The 26,029-nt window shown below is 38.2% G+C and overlaps 1 protein-coding gene across 1 annotated transcript in view; it reads left to right on the forward strand.

Annotated features, from left to right (window-relative positions):
* The window catches only part of LOC103146635 (zinc finger protein 638-like), a 27,431-nt gene continuing 1,402 nt past the window's right edge, over positions 1 to 26,029 (forward strand). The window contains exons 1-25 of the mRNA XM_007564636.2: positions 1 to 207; positions 9,922 to 11,548; positions 14,747 to 14,808; positions 15,032 to 15,061; positions 16,264 to 16,430; positions 16,612 to 16,710; positions 17,560 to 17,738; positions 17,896 to 18,111; positions 18,202 to 18,300; positions 18,858 to 18,892; positions 18,968 to 19,014; positions 19,184 to 19,218; positions 19,774 to 19,896; positions 20,546 to 20,677; positions 20,777 to 20,818; positions 20,910 to 21,047; positions 21,142 to 21,306; positions 21,394 to 21,771; positions 22,508 to 22,936; positions 23,015 to 23,182; positions 23,929 to 24,142; positions 24,285 to 24,656; positions 25,545 to 25,610; positions 25,698 to 25,778; positions 25,864 to 25,985. Of these exons, the coding sequence (XP_007564698.2) occupies positions 158 to 207; positions 9,922 to 11,548; positions 14,747 to 14,808; positions 15,032 to 15,061; positions 16,264 to 16,430; positions 16,612 to 16,710; positions 17,560 to 17,738; positions 17,896 to 18,111; positions 18,202 to 18,300; positions 18,858 to 18,892; positions 18,968 to 19,014; positions 19,184 to 19,218; positions 19,774 to 19,896; positions 20,546 to 20,677; positions 20,777 to 20,818; positions 20,910 to 21,047; positions 21,142 to 21,306; positions 21,394 to 21,771; positions 22,508 to 22,936; positions 23,015 to 23,182; positions 23,929 to 24,142; positions 24,285 to 24,656; positions 25,545 to 25,610; positions 25,698 to 25,778; positions 25,864 to 25,985 (5,076 nt within the window). The 5' untranslated portion in view covers positions 1 to 157. The remainder of the gene's footprint in view (positions 208 to 9,921; positions 11,549 to 14,746; positions 14,809 to 15,031; positions 15,062 to 16,263; positions 16,431 to 16,611; positions 16,711 to 17,559; positions 17,739 to 17,895; positions 18,112 to 18,201; positions 18,301 to 18,857; positions 18,893 to 18,967; positions 19,015 to 19,183; positions 19,219 to 19,773; positions 19,897 to 20,545; positions 20,678 to 20,776; positions 20,819 to 20,909; positions 21,048 to 21,141; positions 21,307 to 21,393; positions 21,772 to 22,507; positions 22,937 to 23,014; positions 23,183 to 23,928; positions 24,143 to 24,284; positions 24,657 to 25,544; positions 25,611 to 25,697; positions 25,779 to 25,863; positions 25,986 to 26,029) is intronic.

The following is a 26,029-nucleotide window of genomic DNA, read 5'->3' on the forward strand; positions in this document are numbered from 1 at the left end:
CACTCAGCTAACAAAGTTTTTTCTTTGACCAGGTTTCCAAAAGCTTTGTTTTAAGTTTAAGCTTTGTTTTTATATCTGCACTCAGCTTTCTGTGCTGTAAAACAGAACCAGTGCAAATTTAAAGGATTATGATTGAAGTTTCCAGAGTCGTTTGGAGATGCAGAAGATGCAGAAAAAGAAGCCGTCTCTTAAAAAAGCAACTGATCGGTGAGTAATGGAGCAATGATATTTAGAAAGAATGAGTCATTAAAATTGTCATCACGTCTTTGACACCAGACATTTTTTCTTTTAAAAATATAGTATATTTTGTTATCAAAAACAAAAATATGTTTTAAAAACTATTGCAGTGCGGACAGATGACGAAGTTATTTGTAATAATGATGAAGTTATTTGTAATAATGATGAAGTTATTTGTAATTATGATGAAGTTAGGTGTAATTATGTTGTTTCAAAGTCAGAAAACAGAAATGAAAACAGTGAATGAGTAAGGTTTTTACAGAGATACTAAATATTAATTAATAAATCAGATTTTTTTTTATATTTGGTCTTTTTAAATCAAGCAGTTGCGAAGTTACTTTACAAAGGTTGAGAAGTTGTGTGTTGCTTTTTAACCTCATGGCGCAGTTACTTAATTATGATGATATTGATGACATTTAATGTCAAAATATCCTAAAAAATTAATGAATACCAAAATGTTTTCTGTATGAAAAGCATGTTTTATACCTGCTTAAAGGTTTTCCTTTTTAAAAGGTAAAGAAAAAGACCTTATCTGATGCTGCTCTATGCAGATACGTGAAGGTTGACCCACCTCGGCATGATGAATGCTTCCTTACTTTCTGTTAAAATGATTTCACCACTTGGTGGTGCTGAAAGGCTGTGTAGAGGTTTCATCCCAAGGTGATCTGCTATGCAGATCATTTAAAAATGTAAAGAAAAAAAAAACCAAAAATGACATAATGTTCAATAGTTATTCATGACCAACAGATGTAAAAAAAAAAAATTTTTTAAAATGCACTTGTTTAACCCCATTTAAAATGTGCTTTATGGCTGAGATTGTGGTCAGACATGGCAAAAACCAGAAAGGAATAAAACTCTTTCTCTACCTGAAATTAAACACCCAATAATGACCAAGTTCAGCATAAAAAGATCATTAGACCCATTAATAAAATGTTATTTTTCTTATCTGTCTTGAATCTACCAAGAAAGAGCAGCATAATGGCATCTCTGAAGAATTTGAATCAATATTTGTCTTTGGGATCAATAAAACATTTTCAAATTTGATTTTTTTTTTTTTCTTAAAGGCTAAATAATGCAATCATACCCGCTGACAAATCAATATGTTTTAATTTATAGTGAACTTTAGAATAAGTTGGAACTGGAAGACAGCTTAAATATCCAAAATAAATAAACAAAACAACTAAAGCAACAAATAAAATCGATACTGAAGTCTCTGTAAACAAATCTGCCACACTGAAACCTTTTATCATCCAGTTTTTAGTAGAAACAGAGAAAGAAAAGAGGAAAAACAAACAATTATTGAAGTCATTTTAACTTATAATGTGGTTAATTGATTAATTGCTTACTGTGACATGGCAGCTTGTTTCTCCTAAACATCATTTAACCGTTTGACTGCAGTTCAGCATTTTTGAGTAAGTTAATTGCATTCAGTCCAGTTGCTCATAAGTTTCTGTCAACACAAGCTAAGTCAACAGTGACTGTCAACAGAGGTTTAAAGCATTTGTCACCCGAGGAAGCTTTAATGTCGCTCCTTAATCTCAGCATAGTGACAGAAGATTTCTGCCGCTGGTAAACGCAGTGGATCAACTTTGACAACCTTTGAAGGAATCAGAACCAGAACCTGTTCACAAGGCAGCAATTAAATATTATGGACGGAGACTAAGTGTGCATACAAAACACACGATGTTGTACCGTCAAACATGAAATCAGATATCTGGAGAGTTTTGGACTTCTACACTGTAAAACATTTGAGCCGCATTTAGTTGTGTCTACTGTCTTCTTCTCTTGAAGTCAAATAAATTTAGTGAGTTTTAGATTTTGAACATAAATGTGTGAGTTAGTGAAAGATTAACTTACAGTAGTAAGTTGTGTTAACTTTTTATTCATTTTGTCAAACCTCCCAGAGTTGAATAAAGGAGTTTTTAGGTTAGCATTTAAAAAACCTGAAAGAAGAAAAAGACAGGAGTGGGAACTCTTTCCCAGAATGCTTAGCGGCATGTTTTTGTATCCTGAGATGGAGATGCGTTACATTGATCTGACTCTGGTGTTTTATTAAGGAAAATGTTTGGTTTTATATCCTCCTCTCACTAAATGTTTCTGAGCTGAATTCAGTGTGACGTTTAATAAAATTCATTATCAGATCATAAATATTTTCATTCAATTTGAAATAAGAATTTGAATTATTCTAGAGTAAAATACGTAGTTATTTTAACTTGATAATGTGAGTGAAATAACAGAGAAATGTGACCTTTAACTGGGAGAGGGCAGTTTTTTTTTTTCTTGCATATTGTGAAATAATTATTTGGTTTAAATTGCAGCATTAAGTTAAAACTCACAATTCAAGATTAATGAACTTAAAAAACAGTTTAGACCACTTGTCTCTTGTTAAATCAACTTCATGAACTTTAACTTCTGAGTTAAAACCAAAGCAATTTTCTTGTTGACTTAAATTGCATTTTCATAGCAGCAGCTGGACTTTCATTTTCAAATTAAACCACCGTCAAATGTTTTACAGTGTACAGACACTGATTTTGTTTAGCTGTGCATGTAGATGTGGTTTTATTTGACACCACGATAACTTGATTAAATGACCATTTTAAAGAATATGTGTGCATGAAGCACAACTAATTATAGGCAGACATGTGGGAAGCACTCTGTCTGATCTATCGCCCTTCTCTGGCTCCGGGTCACGACACGATCCGCTCTGCAGACCGGCTTCAACTCTGCCATCATTTCTATTCCTGAAGGAGCAATGTGGGTGTTTTTGTGTGTGATTTTTGTCTCTCCAGACAAGTTTATGATTAAAGTCATTAATATTATCTTGACCTTCTGGCCCAGTCAGTAATTTGTTTTCCATTGATTATAGAAAGCAGTATAGTTGATGTTCTTTTTACATACTTTGCTGTCTTTTGACAGACTCCATTCTTTGTTGAATAAAATTAATTTTAGAGTTTTTCAGGAATTCCATGAATATCGTTAAATTTCGTCACTTGATGCTAAAAGCTAGCTTTCAGGAGAAAAGTGAAATCCCAAATCTGATGTTAGCGTCCATCTGCTGAGATCTGAAGGTAAAAACGATGCAGGAAACACTGAATATTTTACCCTGTTCTTCTATACATACGCATTACTTACTGTATTAGTTTACTAAGTATTAAGTATTACTACTTTTTGCTTAAGTTAAAAAAAATATGTTGAATTAGTAATAGTTTTCCTTGAGAGTAATTTTTGGGTTCTCTACCAGAGCAGACAGATCTATTATAAAGTAATCATGGTGTGAAAAGTTTTCTACTCCATTTTATCAGATATGTTTGCTGATTTTACAAGACAATTAACGGCTAAATTCCAGCTTGCTATGCTAGTGCACATGACCTAAAATATTTTAAATGTTTTAATAAACAAACAGGTAACAGTGACGCTCCTGCCTTGACAGCCTGGTACTGCAGCATGTCAGTGCTCTCCCATGTGCTTGTAGCATTAATAAACTCATGTGCAGCTCTCCACTTTTTCAAGATGGCCTCTTTGGCAGCAGCAAGCCGTGTGGCATTACCACAACCTTCGATGACTGCTGGATAATGTCTCAAGTCAAATGTACATTGACTCCAGAGGAATGGCAGTGGTAAATCACATCCTCTGGAGAGCGCTCCCCATGATGCAACCGCCAGAAATCAAAGACAGCTTTATGACAAGAGGTGTCCGTCTGGGGGAATCTAAGATGTCATAAGACATAAATCATAGTAGGAGCCTGATCTTACATGCAGAAAGGAGAGGAGTGTTTACCAGAAGGATTTCTGTGAAGGTCTCAAAATTGCATGTGTGTCGTCTTCACTGTGTGTCCACATGAATTTCACAGTAGTAAAAATCAAACTGCTCTTATGGAAGCAGAATAAAATGCCTGTAGAGAAAGACAACAGAAAGTTGATCATCAGATTTTGCTCTTGGAAAATGTCACATCAGTGTTTTAATTTATTTATTTTTCACCTTAAAGAGGAAAAAATTACTTTTTTGAGCTTTACATCAAGTAATAATGTTATTCCATCATCAAAAACATACCTGGAGTTTTGCATTGATTCCTTTATGAATGTTTGAGAAATACTTTCATCTCCATGTCAGCCATTTAGCTGTGCAAAACGCTTGGCTGGACCTAGCTCCGCCTTCGAGACTCATCTCCTCCTCTGAGCTTCCTAGTTTCTGCCTCACAGAGCAGGAAACCCTCACAACTACCCCCACTGAGCTCCTTCAGACTAGCCAGAAGCAATTAGCAAACACCTGGTGGAACTGCACATCAGCTGAACTCATAACTATTAACTACTTCTCAGTGTATCTGGAATGATGTCTTCCTGAAGGTGGAGTTTTTAAAGATACAGAAGCCCAATTTCAAGGTGTTGAAACTTGGAGGGAATGTTTTCTTTTAAATCATATTTGATATTTATACTATTTTCATAACAAATTAAATTAACATAATTACTTGATTATGTCATAAAATGGTACTATGTGCCTGGAAAACATATTAATGCCCCCACTTTAACTTTTCCTCAATTGTTTTCATTTGTTTGATGAGGCAGCAATGGCGGATGTTACATCGTAAATACAATCCTACATTTGTCAGATGAGTATAAAATACCTGGATAGTCACTGATTAGTGACAGGGATTGGGTTTGTATAATTTGTGAATATATGCTCCTTGGTGTTACTGACATAATCTTGCTATGTATGATGTGAAGCGCTTTTTAGAAAATTTGTTGTGTATTTATTTACAACAAACATCTATTTATGTAATATTTGCTGCTTATGTGTCAGCAGTAAATATGATGTTTTGTTTCTTCCTTTTTGATAGAAACTACTACTTCTTTGAGTGAAGGTTGTAGTATTTTAGATTCATTTATACCACAGCTTATATGATAAAAATACATTTCTTGTCGTTTGTTTATCAGGTTCTAAAATTATTTCATTGTCATTTATTCTTTAGTAAATAATGATAAACTGCAAAATTAATTTAATTTGTACTTTTAGAACCACGTTTATTAGCAATATCTTAAACTTTATTCTTACTTTGATTCATGTGGTAAGGACACAAATGAAAACACCGACTTTGACTCTTTGGTGAACCTTTAAAATATATTTACCGCATATTATTGAACAACAGTCTATGCTACGTTCAATCTAAAATACAAATTTAGCTCTTTTTGACATAAAAAGGCTTGCTAATGTTTTAATAACAAATGTATATGATTAACTGTGTTGGACTCGCACAGTCAGTGTAGTTTATGTATCTCCTGAGTCAAATGCCAGTAAGATCAAAACCCAACCTTATAAAAAAACATTCTCCTCAGTTCACTTCCTTAAAAATAACCCAGTAACAAAACAAGCAATCACAACAAGTTCAAGCGGAGACAGATGAAAAACCAACCCTGACCCCATTGCCTTAACCCTTCAGAAACATCCCAGCAGTAAAATATTTAATAAATCATGAAGGCATAGCTGGACAACACAGGCTTAGATAATGTGACCTTTACTGTTGGAAGAATCTGGTAACTATTTTAAGCGGATAATCATAATTTTGGTATCTGGAGCTCGTGAGAATTTGTTTTATTGTTTATGATGTTGAAAGTGGATGTGTCAAACTGGCCCAATGCCATAAGGTACAGCAGATGCACTGTCCTGTAAAACAAGGCAAACTCTTGTTTTAACAAATAAATGAATTATAACATGATTCCCAATCTCAGATTTTTCAAATCTGCACCACAGAGCCACAGTTAGAGACAGTTGACATGAATGCTTTATAAAGCTGTTTTGTTAAAGCTATAAATGGTCTGTTGTGCTTGAACACTGTGACATTGTATTGTACTCTATATTTAGAGGGAAATATTCTAGGTTTAACCTTGTCATAAGCATTATTGTCACATTTATTTTTGTTTTTATGTACTTTTTTTGCTAGCATTTGAGCAGAAAGGAATTTACTGTTCAATGAATCTGCATGATTAAGTCACATTTGAGGGGTTTTTAAATAATCTAAATGTATTTAAGTTTGGTAAGGGAAGTTAACCCACCACAATTCCTCTTTAAATTCCTGATCATTTTTCAGCCCAATGTACACAGAAATGGTGACAATCATTTAGTGCATAAATGTTTTATGCAGTGAAATATGTGAAACAAAATTACAATGATTGGATATTTAAAAATGTGTGTGGGGGGAATCTATGGTTTAGACTTTAAACTCCCCTTTGTAAAGATGAAATCTCGTCTCTGATTCCTGTTAAACTTAATTCCTGCTCCTGTGTTGTTATCCAGACAGATGGTTGACCTGATAGTAATCTTACTTTGATTCCAGAGGAATTTTAAAAGATTCTGCGTGGAATACTGGACTCATTAGCAGATTATAGGAAAAGGGGTGATATAGAAGTAAAATCAAAAAAAGACTTGGTTGACTTTTATTCTGAAAAACTCAGACGGAAGCTAATTCAGTGGGCGTTTATGGCGGAACACAGAAGATTCGTTGTCATGGCTAACGGCACAAAACAGTCAAGAGATTCCCGTATTAACAAAGATTGAGGTCAACACATTGGTGAAGGTATTTATTTAATATCTAGAGCACGTACTGATGGCAGTATTGTATAGTAGCGAACTACGTTGTGGCTAGCATTAGCCAGCTAGCCATGGGAGCCCCACAAAATGGCTGGTGGGATGTGTGGGGCTGCGCAGGTTGGCCCGCTACTGTTAATTCTTTCTGTAAATTACATTTTCTTGCTATGTATCATGCCATTTGTTAAAGAATATTGCATAAACTTTAATTGAAAAAGTGGCTGTATTTTCAATCTGCGGAAAGCACATATAATGACTGACCGCTCCCTGCTGAACTATTCCCTCTTCTCGCGAGATTTGAGTCACTCCGCCATGCAGTGATGTTTGTTTTGGGATGAGAATATACATCAGTGGTCCCCAAAGTCGGTCCTGGAGGTCCGGCATCCTGTATGTTTTAGTTCTCTTCCTGGTGGTAGTAAGAACCTTTTCAGCATATCATTGTTTTTCTTAGGTCTCTAATGAGCCATCATTTGATCCAGGTGCGCTAAACCAGGGAGAGAACTAAAACATGCAGGATGCCGGCCCTCCAGGACTGACTTTGGGGACCACTGATATACATCGATGTGGATGAGCTCCTAACTCTACAGACATTTAGAGACAGAAGACTCTGATATTTAAAATATTGAGGAAATAGTAAAGACAGAACAATGGCAAAATGCTTTAATAATAAATTAGTTAGGAGTATTACAGGACTTTATTTGTCCAATTCAAGCAAACTCCCTCCCTCTTTCTCAATACATGTGTGCTTCTGAGTGACCTGGTTATTTCTGGTGCACTTTGCATTTTCTTTTCTTTTAGACAATTAACTTACCAGCGAGCTCATTGACTTCCTTGGTTCACTACTTCCTTTCTTTTCTGCTGTCTGTGAGGGGGATCCCACTGCCCTGCAGCAATTCTGGGAGATTCATTTGCTGTCCAATAATACGAATTTAGTGTTTTTTGGTTAATTAGTAGAGAAATTAGACTATTTACTCATTAATTCTTTTCTTCTAGAAAACTTGATTCCAGTTAACACAGGGTGAATCCTCTGAAAACAGCTGAAGTATCAATCGGTGACTTTTTTTCTGCATGTGTGTGCAGGTTGCTCCATGTTCATCTATTGCGGTTCCTCTTGAAAAGAGGAACACTCCAATCAGGATTTGTATTCTGATACAGAATCAGTCAGTAATCAGTCTTACATTGTCATGTTTTTTGCTTCACACAGTTGCAAATGGCACACTGTAAGAGCATTAAGATCCTGAACAGTAAAGTTATTGCCTGCAGAGACTTTGCAGATTGGCATCTCAAAATAATGATGATTGAATTATTTATTTTTATCCTCATTTTCAGTTACTACTTTTATTTATTGCAGTGTGGCTCTCTGAAATGTAGGGCATTCCTGTCAGAAAACAATATTTGAGTATCACTGACTTGTAGCTGATACAATGTGTGTTTTGACACACAGCTTATGACCTGATACTTTAACGACACGTAAGCACCAAACAAATTCAGTCCAGTCCTGTAAATTTTGATACAAGAAATTAGAATTTGATCTGACTTAGTGCATTATGACGTTAGCATTTCAGCTGAATAATAACATATTTACTGACCTGAAATATCAAGAAAATAATCTACCTTGCTCATAAGTCTTTAAGTTTTATGATTACTATTTTTAGATTATGGTATTTTAATATTTACAGCACAGTCTTTATTGCTGATTATTAACTTGAAGTGTTTTTAAAGTACTCCTACAGAGCAGTATCAGTTTTGGTATACTGAAAATATCAAAAAGCAAAAAATAATGGCACATCAAAATGATGCACGTAAAATTTTACATTGGTTAGTCTCTCATTCACTGCCAAGAGCCGGTGTCCTGAATGCACAATACCTGCTCCAAGCAAGCCCAGTCAAATAGTTGCATTTTATTCTCGGTGTATTAATAAATTCTTCAGAGGCCCTGAAATGTCTCAATTATTTGACTGAGTTTATTGGAGCAAGGGAAACATCTCTCTATGCAAGACATTGGTTTATGACACTTGGCTGATGAACTGACCATGGCGCACCATGCAGCATGAGGAACATTTCTCAGAGCATTGTAATGAAATCTTAACCAAAGAATAAGTAGAGATGTCGTCATGCACCAGTGTATTACCAGATAGTGGTTTTGGTGGTGGAAAAGAACCAAGAAGCATCTAAGTACTGGCATTGGTAAGTTTCTAGAGCAAAGGTCTGCAATTACAGCCTTCAATCATTTTGGATACATCCCTGCTCCAGGACACAAGAGTCAAAATAAATCCTTCTGCACATCAGCAAGTTTCACAAAGGCTCAGTGGTTAAAAATGTATTTGATTCAGGTATGTTGGAGCAGAAAATGCTTCCAAAAGTTGGCACTTGAGGACTGGAGTTGCAGTAATTTAGGATTTATAAGTTGATATTGTTAAGTTAGAGACAACAGTACATTTAGACAATGTAGGGTCCAGGTTTGCAGAAGATGCATATTAAATGAGGTCTGTAAAACAAAAAAAAAAGCTGGCTATCATCGTCATGTCTGACCACAGTCTTAAATCTGTCAGTGGACTCTGCATGTCTTACAAGATGTGTTAAGGCCAAGCAAGCTGACATATAAAAGTTTTTTTTTTATGCAACTTACTGTATTATTTTAGGTGATTAGTGTCATTAATGTCCAATTTGTTCTTTTAATCCCAAATTATCAGATTTGTTTGTAGCAGCCATTTTTGATTTGCTCATCATTATTTTCTGTTTGAATTATGAATTCACTATTGTTTCTTTGTAATTTTATCTAAGTTGTGTTTAGACAGTTTGAACAAGCACTGTTTTATCTATTGCCTGGTTATGTATGCATAAGAAGCTTTTGGAATCATTAATAAAATTAAACATTTGAGGCAAGTTATTGATTGGCTCATTAATGTGCAGACATTAATAGGTTAGATTAGATATCATTAGATATTAGATATCACTTAAAGAAAGTAGGATGACCATATTTCTTTTTGTTGGAGACACTGCTTTAATTTTAAATAGGTTTAATGGGGAAAAAAAGAAGACTTGGCATGATGGCTACTCTTGATCTGAATAATTATAATAGTATATTTCTGCTTTCCACCTCAGCCTCGCTGTGCACAAAGACTGTAACGGTTTACTCCTTGCTCCAACCCTGTGTTCGGAGCGCAGTGCTACCCTCTCCATCGGCTGCCCCACCAGAGAGCCCCATTTCATTTTTGGACCTGCGGTTGCTGCTCTTCGACTTGCTCAGATACAGACTCAAACACAGATCGCTCTCCGGCAGATTGCTGTTCTAGCGTCTATCGTTTTGGGCCACCGGTGTGATCTCACAGCAGTATTACCTCCTCACCTTGCCCTCCTGAGTCTTTTGACTCGGCAGCAAGTGTCGACGTTTGGCCTAGAGGGAAACACAAACAGACGGATTTCTGCAAGTCGGTCTGCTGCAATGTATCACCAGCAATCTCAACAACAGGGCTCCCAGCCTTTTGTAAATGCATCGAGGCCGACTCATCATCCGCCATCTGCAAGTCAGCATCCAAATCACCCCAACATGCAAGGAATGGGGTTCCAGTTTCCTCGTCCCAACCAACTCCCCGATGAGCTAGAGTCTGCCCTTTCCATCAGGGGCACCAGGGATATGGATCACCGACAGATGGATCTAATGAATCAATCGAACCAACATCAAAACCAAGGTACAGGGATTGGTCAACATGGAAGCTATGGTTCCAACCCAGTGTTGCTTCCAGCAGATAATCAGTCTGGACACCAGCAAGGAGTCGACTGGTCAAACTACCAACCTCCAACCAAACTCTTTGCGGCAACACAGCAGCAGCAGCCTCAGGGCAGCCAATCAGGAGCCAGAATACTAAACTGGAATCCCCCCATAAGTGACTCACCAGCTCCTCAAACTCGACAACCTCGTGGTGATGGAGGTAGGATGGAAGGTCAGGGTTTGTACACGCCAGAGAGCGCGGGAAGCATCTTGGCTAGCTTTGGACTTTCAAACGACGACTTGGAGGTGCTGAGTCATTACCCGGACGATCAGTTAACGCCAGATACTTTACCGTTCATACTCCGTGACATCCAACTCAAGAAATCAGGCAAGCAAAAATCTGTGAGCTCTACCTCCTCTTCTTCATATTCTCACAATGTGACTCCTACTGGCTCTTCACAGTCACACTCAGCGGAAGTACCCAGCCTTCTTACTGTTACGCAGACAGCCGGGAAGGTCATTGACTATGGACATGCCAGTCGTGGGACGGAAGAGAGTGGTACCCGAGAGACTTTTAAAAGGGAGCAGCTTTCTAGTGAAAGGACTGTTAAAATGCTTCCAACTGCAACTTCCTCGTCAGTGTCGAAGGTGGATAAAACTGAAAGACGTCATGTTCATGTAGAGCACAAGGAGCCAATCAAACACGGAGACAGGGACTATCGCAAGACAAGCTGCGAAAAGCGCAAGAACAGCCGATCACCAGTGAGAGAATTTGCACCATTGCCTAAAACTCGTAATTTAGACAGAGACTACCGACAAGTGGAATCTAAACAGCGGCTGCCATCTGAAACCAGGAGTGAGGATTCGTCAAGACGTTCTCCCTCGTCTTCATCTGCTTCAAGACATGGCAGTAGCAAGAAGTTGCCTACTCCTACCATGATAAGCGATTTCGCAGCGGTGTCTCCAAAGGTGTTTCCCCATACCTGCTCCCTGTGTCACATTCAGTGTGACCAGGAAAAGGTGAGTGCTAACATGTCATCATACTAATGTCCAGAATATTCCTTTAAAACACTAAAGTCAGTTTGACTCTTTTTTTTTTTAAGTCGTTTCATGAAGACATTTTGCAATACCTTATATGTGCTCTTCTTAAGCTCCCTTCTTTAGTTTCCTTAAGTATGTAAATAATTTGGAGCTAGATTGGGGATTTATTAATAACAGCCATTGACATTGACCAAAACATCTCGTTAGCGACGTTTTTTGGCTCGTTAAGTCATAATGACCCAGACATAAAACTGAATAAAGGGAGGTAATTGACTGGCACGGCCTTAACGGACCAGTTTGTGAATTTAACAGCCCATTAAATGACCTCAGCAGCCCTAGAGGTGTGACTGTTCTTTCTACGATTTATAAACCTGTTACTCCCAACCATGTTCAGAACTGAAGAAGTAATTTGGACGAGAGGAGGTGAAACGTCTCTAAGAAAGTAGTCGTTCTATTACCTTGGCATACCGGAAACTTGGACTTGTGATACATTTTCTCTCTCTAGACCTTAAAATAAATGTTGGCAGATAGGATGAGGTATCCTTGAATAATAAAATGGACTTTGATGAGTCTGCTATGATACATCTGCAGAAAGATGGGATGGTTTCGGCTACTAAACCTCTATTTCTCTTCTTGCAGTTTCTTTTCTTTTTCTAATGCTCACCTTTTTTTTTTAACTCGGAGGCCAATAATTAAATGACCTAAAATGGCAAAACAAGGCAGATGAATGGTCCTTGAATGGTAAAATGTTTTCCGTTTCCCCAGGATTGCTTTAGTTGATTTCTGTTTTTAAATGAAGCAAACCAGGCTTCTCCATGGTCAGTATGATAAATATGATGATGTAGCGTTCTTAAGCTCCCTTGAGGCAAACTGTAATGACTGTTTGAGTGGTAGAAAGGATATCTGTTGACCTCATTTGTAGTAAAAAGGTCAGGAAAAAATGCAACCTGTTCAAATATGACAGTTCTGGTGTGCTGCAATTTTCCACTGTTACTATTTACAAGCTGGGAATTCAGTTCTTGTTGGCATTTTAAGGGTGCAGCATTTTAGATGCATTTTCTTTGGTAAAGAAGTTCTTAATACGTCATGTAAAAGTGGCCAGGACAGATAGTGATTATGAAAAGAAAAAAGATGAATTTTTATGTTCTAAAATTATGTTTTCAGATTCTGATTACATGTGATGTGTAAAGCCACATGTGTTTTATGTGGCTTTGTGTGTCTTTAATATGATCATACATGTAGAAAATTACACAATAGTTGATGTTTGGTTTTCCTTTTTCATAGAGTGGAACAAAGTTTTCATGAAAAAACGTCTGTTCATCTGTTGCATGTCATAATTTTGGAGAATCTCTTGGCTGTCTTACAAAAACTAAATGGGAATTTATAGTGGAATTGTCTGTAGCCAAATTAATTATCTGAATTATTTGAAAAAATTTAAGGTTTTTTTGTAAACATAGCTGGGTTGTGTTGAATGATTATGAGTAGTCATTATGTTACCTCCAGTAGACAGCAATGAGAGCAATGTAAACATAGAGAATCATGGGAGATTTCTAATGGAGTCATAAGACTACTAATAATAGTAGATTTTAAACATCTAAAAGGAGTCCAACCAAGGCTTTACAACTTTTACCTACCACATTTTTTGAGTGTTTTTATCTAATACAGTTACTTAGTATTGTAATGACACCTGATTATCAGCACTGTGTCTCCAGAATGGCAGTTCTGTTGTTTGTTTTTTCCTAAAATAACTTCAAATATTGTAGTGAAAGTGAAAACCATTTACCTTTTTTGCAGGAATAGGCTAATATTTTTAGCCAGGTAATGGTAATAAAAGTTAGGTTCTAGTTAATAAATGAAAATAAACGCTATTTAGTTTAAAAAATGACACAGTGCAAAATGTTTTGAAAAAAAATCTTAGATTAATTCAAACTGCTTTAAATCTAATCTTTGGTGATTTTAGATGAATAAAAAGGTTGTCCTGGTTACCCAGCAGGAAATCACTGTGTTCGCCGTCTACAGCAGAGAAAACGGCTGCTCACGAATACCCAACACAAACCCAGCTCCAAAACTAACTATAGCTTTTCAAATGTAATCAATGCATTTTGTTTTGGTTAGTGATTTTTATATACTGTGTCATATAAACATTGACCAAAGAATAGGTACCTTTCAATGTTGGCTTAATTGTTGCCAATATGAGACGAGAATAGTTTTGTAAGATGCACTACTCACAGAAAGTCGGGCACATTCGACTTTCGGTGGAGGTTTCAGAGTACCATAAACAGTTCATGCTAGAGTGATGTTGCATCATGAAAGCAAAGGATTCATTTAGACATTTAGTGTAATTGTAGTTTCTTCATCTCAAAAGTTCTAAATATCTCTAGCTCGTGTTTTTGAGCATAAATCACTTTTTGACAGTGACTCATCTTGTTGACGAGTCGACTTTTTTTATGCTGAAGCTTCCGACTTTTCTTAAAGTTTAATCATCATTAATGATTCCTGTTGCATCTACTTCAACAAATGACTTCAAAATGTGTAAGAACAGGAATGCTTTAACTACGACCAGAAGGTTCAGTGGGTAATTCAGGGTCAATCACTTAATGGAACAGCATGTAATATATTAAACAAAGTAAGATTAGACTCTGGAAATGGCCTGCTTAAGTTGAGGTGTAAAGGTTATCAATCTGATGTCTGATCAGGAAGTTAGACATTCCTAACTTTTTGTGAGTAGTGTATATGTTCACCCCAGCCAACCGGACCTTCATCTTTGAGAGCAGAGGAAAAACTAAATGCTCAGAAATCTGACTTATTTGGTCGTCAATCAGATTGATTGATTTATGTGATTCTTGTCGATTGCAGGCCTGAAATGTTGCACACAAATAATTGTTTTTCATCTTGATGACAAATCACACTCATTCTAAGCTGTGGTGGAAAATAGACTGTTAAACATTGCTGCAGAAAATAAGGGATAAGTGGACATGGACACGATCAAAGTTAAGTTTGTCTGTCTGTGGACGGGATCTCCTGTTAGAACCCGGCGGAGATGTGCCGGAAACATGTCGGGTTCGGTAAAGATGATGTAACATCAACCTTCGTTCATGTGACTCTGTTGGCTGTTTTTTTCCCCCCTCTGTTTCTGTGACGGCCATGTTCTTATCTGCCTTGTTTTTTCAACTCCAGGACTGGGTTGACCATATTAACACTGTTGATCACACAGCCGCCTGCAGAGACCTGCGCAACAAGTGAGGACATTTCAGCATGCTGCTGATCGCTTTGTACCTGTAGCACAACTTCAGTATCAGCACACAGTAGCAACAAGCATTACATCAGTCCTGACAGTATTTGTGATTATTATTCAAGCAGCTTTAAAGCTAAAGTGTTTTTTATTCATTCTTAATCTGCACCTTTGTTTGAATTTATTCCACAACCTCCTGAGTAACACATCCTGTGTGTGTTTGTTTGAAGGTACCCTGACTGGAAACCAAATCTACCAAGGTTAGTTGAACTTCCACAGCAGAGGAAGCCCGTTGGGGTCACTTTGTCACTTATCTAGACCAAAACAGGTAGAATGAAGGTAAAAAGGAAAGCCAGCCTCTTTCTGTCCTTTGGTTTTACTTATCAGGATGGGATAAATAATCCACAACAGAACATAAATCATGATGATACAACCTTATGTGAACAATTCGATGGCATATTATACCAGGCTAGTAAACTAAAGATGCAGATTAAAAAGAAAAACAAATGTTATTGCAGATCAGACAACATGTAAAATAGGTTTGGGGAATATTGGTGTAAGATTTTAACTTGATTTTTTGAGGAATTTATTATTATAAGATTAAAAGTGACAAAGTATTTGCAACTCTTTTCAGTTGTGATGTCAAAGACCCTCAAACCTAAAATATCACCCTGATAAACATCGCCACTTTAAAATGGGCATAAAAAGTGTAATTCTTATCAGTAACTGCATTTAATCATTTTTGTTATGGTTTTTTTACCCTCTTATGGACCCAATAGTAGAGAAAAGTGTAAAAAGTAACACTCCTGATGATACAGCCATCTTTGCAAAAAATCTAAATTCTTAACATGATATGAAATTTTTCACAATAAAAATACAATAAGTACTTATTCCTGATCTAAAAACATTTTTAAAATGACGACCAAGGAAAATCACCACAATGTCAAGACTTCACTGCTAAGAGAAGTTACAAGGAACACATGAACTTTATCTTAAAGTTTATCTTAGACAGGCCTCAGTTATGGTGTTAAACATGAAAGTTCTTGACACGATAATTAGAAGAAAACTGACTTAAATGAAGGTTTTACTCGCTTTTGTCCTAATGCAAACCTTTTAAGTTTGCAGATTCTTTGCTGTGATTGAACCTCCTCAGATTTTACTGTGTTGCTCAGATGCCTCCATAAACAGACAGGCTGGCTGTTCTTCACTCAGTGTACAAGTATCAACACCTCCAGTCTGCATAGCCAGGTGGAATATCATAAAACTTAGTTGAATTTAGGGAATTTTTCTGAGTTTCCGTCTTGAGTTTTTATGTAAAAATGGTTGTTTAACCTCCCAGATTGTTGAGTCAGTATTATTGCCTGTGTGTCTGCCTGACTCTAGCCCCAATATGTGAGGCCTTGTCGTTTTTAAGCTTTAAGTTGGCTCTTTTATCAGTGAGGTTTCTGGTGTTTTTTTCCAGTCGGAGCTGGCGATATGGCAGCCGTTCCCCATTCGGTTCTGCACCTCGGTCCCACTCTCGCTCTCCAACTTCCCCTCATGGCAAATACCGCAGAGAGCCCTTCATGCACCGGCCTCATGGGAGGCCTTACTCTCCCCCCCGGCATCCACGGCCCCACTACCACACAGGTAGCCCTCATTTCAGGTTTAACATGTCAATAAAACCTCTCTGTGATTTAAATGTGAAGCTGTTTGATGTTTGCTGTTTATGTTCTAAACTGACCTAGAAAATCTTCATTGACGTGACAAAGACGCAGTGAATTCGTGTGTATTGTTGCTTATCCCAACTTCCTGTTTCTGCCATTTTAAGACCACGGTCACTGGAATAAATATCCCTACTCTGGCTCACACGGCCCACGTTATTCCCACCGAGAGCCCTGGCCTGACAGGAGACATAGAGAGTCATCAGGTTAGTCTCCGTATTTTACTGCTCTGCTCTGTTCATTGTAGAACTGCACATTAAGCATTTTTGACTTCAGCATATTTTGATTATCCATCTGTGTAAGTATTGAAATTTCAGGTTATGCACTTGAATTTCATTGAAGGAAGTTTTTGCATCCAGTTGAGGTTGAAGGTCCAATAGTTTATACAACTCTGGGAAAAATTAAGAGACCACTTAAAATGATCAGTTGCTCTCATTTTGCTTTTTTCAGTTATATGATTGGGTAAAATGAACATTGTTCTTTTATCCTATGGACTACTGACAACATGTCTCCAAAATTCCAAGCAAAGATTTATTTTCAGAAAATGAGAAATGAGGAAAAAGATTTAGTGCTTTCAAATCTCTAATAATGCAATAATTTAGAAACAACAATACTGATGTTTTAACTCAGAAGTCAATATTTGGTGGAATAACCGTGAGGTTTTCAATGGGGTTCAGTGCAGTGGGCTCTTCGTTGTTTGCAGAGCTGATTTTAAACTTTCTGCAAATTAAAATTGTACTGAATTGGAAACATTATACATTTAAAATTTGCAAATATCTCATGTTCTTTATTTCGATGGGAATCAGTTGATATAAATTCAAATTACTGCATATATTTTACATTATATCAACAATCTATTTAAAAATAATAAATAAATAAAAAAATCTTAGAGCTGAATTCTGTGCCATCCATTTAACACAAGTTTGTGCAAAATTTGATCCAAATGAAAATGTTTTCCAATCAGGAAACCAGCAGGTTGGATTGAATCAGTGGTTTAATAGTTTTACTTCTCATCATTGATGTGTATTTTTGTTATTTTTGCTGCTTTTCTGCAGGAGGTTACCACCACCATGGTGTGAGGCATCCTCATGATGATGCTTTAACCAAAAGCTCGGCCGACAGAAGCAGAAACCTTTCCTCCTCTGCATTGGGTCACGGATCCAAACATGCGGCCACAAAACCCTCCACTAAAACCACCAAGCCGGCACTAAAACCTGCAACGAAAACAACCAAGGTGGCAAGTTTGTCTGTTCTATCTGTGCAAAAGAAACACTAAAACCTAAATGTTCTTTGTTGTAAGGGAAATAAATCATTTGTTTTAAATTAACTGTTTAAAATGACTGTAATCTGGTTAGCTGGTGATGTTTAAAGGAAGATTTCTCTGTTTCCAGGCTGCTAAAAATCTACCAGTGAAGAAGAAGAAGAAGGTGGCAGGTCCAGCCTCTCAGGGCGCGCCGTTTGCCGACCGCCTCGTTTATCTGACTGGCATTCCAATCGATGCAACCGAACAGGAAGTGACTGACTTGGTCAGTTCTTTTGGGAAGATCAACAACGTGATTCTCCTGCCTTGCTCTGAGGAGGAAAGCGAGAAGGGCCAAGGGCAAAAGGTCAGCTCACATGTTAAAGGGGAAAAAAAGCAGCAAATGCATCACTTCCTGTGGCTGACGCGTCACGACTGACACTCTGATCTGCTGCAGGCGTCTGTGTGCATGATGAAGACGGAGGACGCTCAGGCTCTGGCGTCTGCATCAGAGCTCTGCATCAGGGAACAGCCGATCACCGCTTTAGTCGCCAAGGTACAAGGAGCAAAGCTCAGCTGCTGAAATAAAAATTTCTGACAAAACTTTTGTTTAAACTCCTTAGATTTCAGTTATGATTTCCACATCATCTACAACTGTCCAAGCCTATCACATTAACAGATCATCCCAGTGATTATTGCGATAAACGATTATATCGTTTTATTGACACCATTTTCAAATGATACATTGATAATGGTATATTAATGGAAGACTAATAGATGCTAATACTTAATGTCGATGTTTTACTTCCTCCTGTTAGTGGCGTCTTGTTCTTAGTCTAAAGAAGAGGAGCCTGATGTTCTGTTTTGCAGAGGAAACTTAACCCCAAGTTACTTATTGATTTGTATTTGGTTGTATCTGTTTGTGTGCATTTTAAAAGCAGGTTTCGGGTTTAAATAACTAGAAAATATCAATTAAGGCTTTGGTAAAACCTTAATTGATTCACGTAGTTCAGTAATTTTTTGCTTTCTCTAACCCAGTGAAAACTGTTTGTAATTTCAAATTGGAATAATCTGATTTATTTATTTTATCCCTTCTTGTTTTTCTTCTGACAGAAACCTGAAGATGCTCAGCTTTCTGAAGCCAACAGGTTGGTCATGGTTTTAGTTTTTAACTTCTCAAACTGAACAGTCGACATTCACTGAACTGTTTTTTCTCCTCACAGCAAAGCTGAAGCAGAAAAAGACAAAGAGTCAGCTGGGAACACCTCAGGTAGGAAATATCTGTGGATTTTGACATCCAGTAAAAACTGAAACTGACAGGAAAAAGTGCACATTTGAACATCACTGCAATAATTTAGTAACTTATTTCATTTGCAACTACAGTCACTAGTGCAGATTGCCATTTTTTCTTCACCTCCTGCTTTTCTGACTCCTTTCAGCAGGCGGTGAAACTGACCAGAAGACGTCCGATCAGGTATCTGATGACAAAATCATCATTGTCAAATGTCCTAATTTTTTGTTATAATTTATTGGTATAATTTCTTTAAAACCTGTAGAGTAAAGTTATCTTCTGATGGTTCTTATCTACACTGTAATGCAGCCTTTTGCAGCTGTGGCTTGTTAATGTATGAGTTGAGTTAAATGCAGTCCTGAAATGATTAATCGAAACGAATCGATTACTGAAATAATCGTCAACTAGTTTTATAATCAATTAATTGTTAATTAGAATATATAGACTCTAATAAAAGCCACTTATTGAATAACTCAGTCATTCAACCGTTCACTAAAGGGATGCTATAATTTTTTCTTATTTAAAAAAGGAATTGAATTTATTTGCAGTTTTAAAATGTATTTCTAATATTGTATAAAATTAAATATCTGCAGAATGGGCCGGTTTTTAAATCTGATTATTCGTCAGAATAATTGATAGAATAATCGATAACTAAAGTGATCTTCAGCTGCAGCCCTAGAGAAATACAAAGCTAAAACACAGCAGACATCTTCTGATCTTGGCCACCGTTTTCCACAGCAGAAGTGGAACGTGTTGGTCACAGGACTTCCTGACAGCGGCTGGTCAGACGCTGACGTCGCTGAGCTTGTCCAGTCCGTGGGAGCGCCATCTGACATCATCCTGGCTAAACACGTCGGAAAGGTTAGCATGCTGCGCCCTCATGCATTTTACAAACAGAAGTTCTGTCTTTGATTGTGACATTTTTATTTTTTAATTTCTTTTACATACTGAAAGACTTCCTGAATTTCCTGATCAAGCAGGGAAGATCTTTAAAATAATTTTGACTTGACTCTAACGTCCTGAGCATCTCGTGTAGCTGGATGCTTTCGTCATTCTTTTCTTTTTCAGAATGATCAGTATGAAAACTGCTGTTTGGTTCTTCAATCTGACACAAAAGCAACATTTGTTTCAGGCATAACTGAACAACCAGTTTTGCTAATTGTTCAGCAAGCAAAACTGAACAATAAAACTAAAACCACAAGTAAAAGGTTTGCTGCAAAGAATCACTTCCTGAAGCAAAACCACACATCTAGGGGTGCAAAAACAAATTTGATCCTGTGGAGGGCGATATACTGTCTGGGTGTAAACCTGGTTAAATTTGGAGCTTTAGCATTAGCTTCCACTCAAGTTATATTCTGCTAAAGCCATATAGCGTGTTAGCTGAACTAATGTTTATGATTACTGTTTTAGCTAACCTTTTAGTTTGTGGTCTAACACTGGTGCAGCGGTTTCAGGTTTCTTTCTCAGGCCATGTGAAGATGACGTTCACCATCCTGTGTTTTCCTGTCAGGCTCTTGTGTCATTTCCTGACCTTGAAGTTGCAGAGGAGCTCGTGAAGGTCCACAGCTTCAAGCCTGCCATGTTTAAGGACACGGAGGTGAAAATGACACTGGTCAAAAAGCAGATCGGACTCAGCACTCCGGTAGGAAATCCGTTCCTTTCTGTTAGATTTTGTTTTCATTTCATACAGATTTTTGAGTTTAGCAGCGAACCAAAACTCATCGAATCCTCTCCTCCACAGGTGGCTCTTTATAATCTCTTCACAGGATCACTGGATCCATTGGTGCATATTCTACTGCTGTAACTCCTGTTATTTTCCCATTAGAGACTGCCTGGCTTGTTCGTTTATGTTCCTCCTGCTCTCTGTTTCACAGGACGGTTCTGCTCCGGTTGGGTGGAACAGTTTGGTGGTGATCAAAAACGTTCCAGACTCGCCCGGTAGCTCCACCGAGGTCCTGAAACTGATGCGCCGCTTTGGGACGGTCATCAAGTTTCTTGTGGTCAACAGCATGGTTAGAAGTCAAGATTACTTATTTCTTAAACTCCAAGCTTCATGAATTTGTTTTGAAAATGTGACTAAATGTCGTGTTTTGTTGTTCTGATTAGATCATTTGTGAGATGGCCACCACAGCCATGGCCTTGTCTGTGTACAAACGCTTCCTGATGTTTCCCTGCATCATCCAAAACAACCCTCTGGTCTTCTACCGCAAAGCAGACCCCAAAGCTCAGCCACCGACCAAAATCATCCCTGCATGCTGTGAGACAGCTGAGGTCAGTAGCTAGAAACCTTCCGGGTGAAAAGATGTAGAAATGCTTGTTTGATGGTGTTTCCTGTGTGTGTGTGTGTGTGCGCTGTAGGATAAACCTCCAGAAGACACCCAAGCGGCAGCAGAACCTTCTGAACAAGACGCAGAATCGCAACCAGATCATTGTGAAGATCCGCCAGAGAAAGATGAAGATGAAAACACAAAAACAGAAGAGAAAACGGAGGAAGAAAATCTGGCGGAAATGGAGGGTAAAGACGATTGTGTGGAGGAGGAAGAGGAGGACCTCGGAGTTTCTGTGTCTTCGCCTGCATCGGACGCTAAACCCGATGAAGATGCTGGTGATGCTGAAAACACAGAAGTTCACGAAGACGCCGGTGAATCAGAAGTGGAGAATGTTGAAGAGACACAAGCTCCCAGCTCCTATGCTGGATCAGTTTCCCCAGAGATGCCCATGCCTGAGCTGCCCAAGGTAAGACAACCTGAAGCTGCAGCTGCTCTACTGACGAACAAGGTTTAACATCAGGATGCTAACAATTTGTCTACTCCAAATCAATTGTCAATTAATGGTTTATTAGATTAAAATTAGTTCTAGTTTATTGACAAGATTCGCTTGGACTTTTTAGTGTTGTAATTTGGCTGCCATCCAGCAGAGGGTGCTGCAGTTCATTAAGTTTTGCCAGTTAGTACAGAAATAAAGATGGCAGATGATGGGGGACGACAAAGAGCCTCAACTTCTCAACAAAAAATTATTAATGTGCTGCAGAGGCGATGATGGAGTGATGACAGAAAAATGGAGGAAAAAAAAAACAATCAGGTTGATTATTGAGGGCTGTCGTGAGTTAATGCACTTCGTAGAGCGAAGTTTTAGCGTTCCTTCAAGAGGAAAAGCATATATATATCTATTTTAATTTTTTATGTGTCTATTCAGCAACTAGGAAGTTTCTGTTTTGTTATATTTTATAAATATGTCTTAATGTGAGAAATCCTAAATGTTTTTATTATTCACTCAGTATTTAACACAACTGACACAAAATAAGGTTAAAATTATTTTTAAACTTCAGAATATTATGAAAATTTACTCCATGTTATGGAAAGACGATCTGCCCTTTAGATACAACAGAACCATTAATCGATACGTTCTGTAAACTAAAACTCATTAATTGATAACTTTGCAGCCCCAGTTTAACGTCTTTGTTTGGTTTCAGATGACTCAGGCTATGGTTAACGCTCTGCTGGAGGAGTGCAGAACAAGAACGGCTAACAAGATGGCGGCGCCTCCCAGTGAAGACCAGGGGCAAACGAAACGGGAGCAGGAGGATCAGGAGAAAACGGCAGAGGACGCGATAGACACCGCAGAAGGAAAAGACGAGGAGGCGAAAAAACTGGACAGGGAGAGAAAAGAGAGGGAGATGAAGAAAGAGAAGGAGAGGAAGGAAAGGGAGAGGAGGGAGAGAGAGAGGGAGATGGAGAGGAGAGAAAGAAGGGAGTGGGAGAAGAAGGAGTGGGAGAGGAGGAGGCTGGATCGGAGGGAGAGGAGGAGAAGTTACGACAGGTCATTTGGGTCAAGGTCGTCCTACAGGCTGGAGAGTTACAGGCAGAGGGACGAACGCTACAGAGAAGCTGAAAGACGAAAGGTGAGAGGTCAAAGGTCACATCCTGGATCAGCTGCTGCAGAAAGTTCATCTGGAAAACTCTGTTCTGTTTCCTGTCAGGAGGAACCGGAGGAGCCGGAGGAGGACGAGTTCCCCTTCAACATGAGCGACTTTGTCACCGTCGATGAGCTTGGAGACGTGACAGAACTCCCTGATGCTGCGGTTTCCATGGAAACGTCAGATGAAGGCGAAACAGCGCCTCCAACTGAACAGGAGGAGGAACACATGGTAGAGCTGAACGTTTCTGTTTCAGACTTTGATTAATTTGTTTGCTAAGAAGTTTTCAGGTAATGATTTTGTTTTTAATAGATTAAGTAAAAATATTATACTGGTACATAAAACGGTAAAATAACTCAAAATTTAATAAGCTTAGACTTTCACCTACATTTTTTTTAGGTTTACACTTTGAGTTATTGTCATTAACAGGAATTTAAATATTTATTTATCTTTTTTATTTGTTTCAGGAGATGTGCAAAACTAACATCCTCTTAACAACTCGGGCTGAAACAATTAATCAGATTTATCGTGAGATTCGATTATTGAAATAATCATCAGCTAATTTACTAATCGATTAGTCGTTAACGGGAGTATGCAGACTCAAAAAAGGTATTTTATTGAAAGAAAAATACGCTTAGAGCAGTATTTAAACAAAAAAATGTCTAAAAAATATTTACATTTGGTACTTGAGATAAGCAAGACCTTAAACATCTTCTACCCAAAACTGAGGAAGTTTCCTTTCCTACAAATAATTAAGTATACACTAAATGAATGCTGTTATTGTATTTTGGACAATGAAGTGTTTATTGTCATATTTTAAATGTATTTCTATTGTATTAAAAAAAGCTAAAATATAAATATGTAAATTGTGCCACTATTCTTATCCAATTAATCATCAGAATTATCTGTAGATTAATTGCTAAGTAAAATAATCTTTCATTCCAGCCCAAATAATAAAACTGTTCTCCTTCCTCCAGGAGATTTCTGTGGAGGCCACAGCGGCCCAGCAGAAAGAATCTGACGAGAAAGAACCAGAACATGTGGAAAGTCCAACTGCTGAGGCTGTGAGCAGTTTGGAGTCCGGTCAGGACCCGGATGGTGGAGACGCCCCTCCAGAAGATTCACACGTCCACACAGATCCAAGTGAGACAGCGGACCGACAATCAGATGACTGCATGAAACCTGACCCAGGTACAACTAAAGAAACCGTAGTTTCACTCTGCTGGTGAATGACTCGGTATCGTTCTGTCTAACTGACAGATTAATCAGTAACTAAAATAATCATTATTTTCAGCCCTAGTTTGGTTTCCTGACCTCTGGTGTTTCTCCTCAGACGCCGCGCTTCCTTCCAGCCTCGACTTTGAGCCTGTTTCCACCTCCTCAGCTCCTGCAGTTCCAGCTCCGTCCACCTGCAGCAGCACAGCGGTGGCTGAAGAAGAGAGCAGCAGCAGGAGCAGCCCAGCTGACCACGACGAGGCGCAGAACGAGGAGCATGAGGTGAAGAACGAGGCACAGAATGAGAAGAATGAGCAGAACGAAAAGAACAAAGAGAAGAATGAGGAGAAGAACGAGAAGCAGAGCGAGGAGCATGAGGCAAAGAACGAGGAGCATAAGGAGCAGAACGAGGAGAAGAGCGAGGCACCGAATGAGGAGTCAAACAAACCGCAGCAGAGCCAGGATGAGGAGAACATGAACGAAGCTCCAGGTAAGGAAAATAAGCACAAACAAGTTCAGCGTGTAGGCCTGTCACAATAAGCAAAAAGTCAATTAATCACATGATAAATTAAAACGAGCTCAATAATTTACATTTGCATGATTTATCATTTTTCTCTTTCCTCTGGATGACAAAAGTCTGGTGGTTTGGTATCAACTAGACCCTTTTTTGAAGGACAGTTTTGCTTCATAATTCATTTTATTAATTGTTTTTTTTACTTTGGGTATTTAAAATGTTTTCCCATTCTGCTGTTAAATCATCATCGGATTTTAAAGTTCATTCTACAAAGTGTTCTTGCATTACTATCATTATTATTATACCATTTATATGATATTGCTTGATTATTGTCTCAAAAACATTATTGTAATAACAAGGCATAGCATTGGGTAGCTTATAAATAAAAATGTTTTTTTTTTCCATTGTTGTTAAAATTGTTACCATGTCATAACAGTAATATGAGACTGATAATATGAGACTGATAGTCTTTGAAAAGATCACTTGAAGAAATCCACCAATCTGGACCAAAAGCAACCAGTCAGTGAGGAGGAGGACCTTAGCGCTGCCAATCAACCTTGTGTACACGCTGCTCAGTGTGCTAAAGGAAGAGGAACAACTTACCGTTCTGGGAAAAACGTTTATCTTCAGGGGCTATGCTAGCTAGCCTTCACATTTGTGGCAGGTTATGTTGTTATGAACAGCTGTAGCTTAGCAAAGAGCAAGCTGGAAGGGGTGAGCACGAGAGTGATTGACAGCGCCACGACCCTCCTCCTGGCTCTGATTGGTTGTTTCTGACCAAATGGCGTATGAAGGTGGTCACTTTGTGTTGTACTTGTTTCATGACTGACATCGTTGTGATTGTTTCTTTATTTTTCTCTTTAGCAGAACCAGAGACTTCGGCTGTGACCAGCGGAGTGACAGAACAGCTGCCAGATGTCCTGCAGAAAGGTGAAAACACTCGGCGTTTGTTTCAGCTGCAGTTTTTTCACCGCCACTTTTTGTTCCACATGTTAAAATGTTTTATTTCTCACCCAGAAAAGACAAAAAAAGCCGAAGACACCAGAGAGGAGAGCGTGAAGAAGCCGCTGCCTCCGTATGACCCGAGTGCAGCAGTTGGTATGAAACCTTCCATGATAAACCAGTGATGTGTTTTGATCAGACGTGTTCAGAAATGACACTGTGGGTTTTTGGTTCTGAACAGGTCTAGAGTATTTGGTCCCAAAGACGGGATTCTTCTGCAAGGTGTGCAGTCGGTTCTTCACTGGAGCCAAGGCAGCAGAAATCAGCCACTGCAAAACTCTGAAACATTACGAGAACCTTCAGGTGAGCGGTGTGTGTGTGTGTGTGTGTGTGTGTGTGTGTGTGTG

Source organism: Poecilia formosa, unplaced genomic scaffold (genome assembly GCF_000485575.1).
Source record: "Poecilia formosa unplaced genomic scaffold, Poecilia_formosa-5.1.2 Scaffold164, whole genome shotgun sequence".
NCBI lineage: Eukaryota > Metazoa > Chordata > Actinopteri > Cyprinodontiformes > Poeciliidae > Poecilia > Poecilia formosa.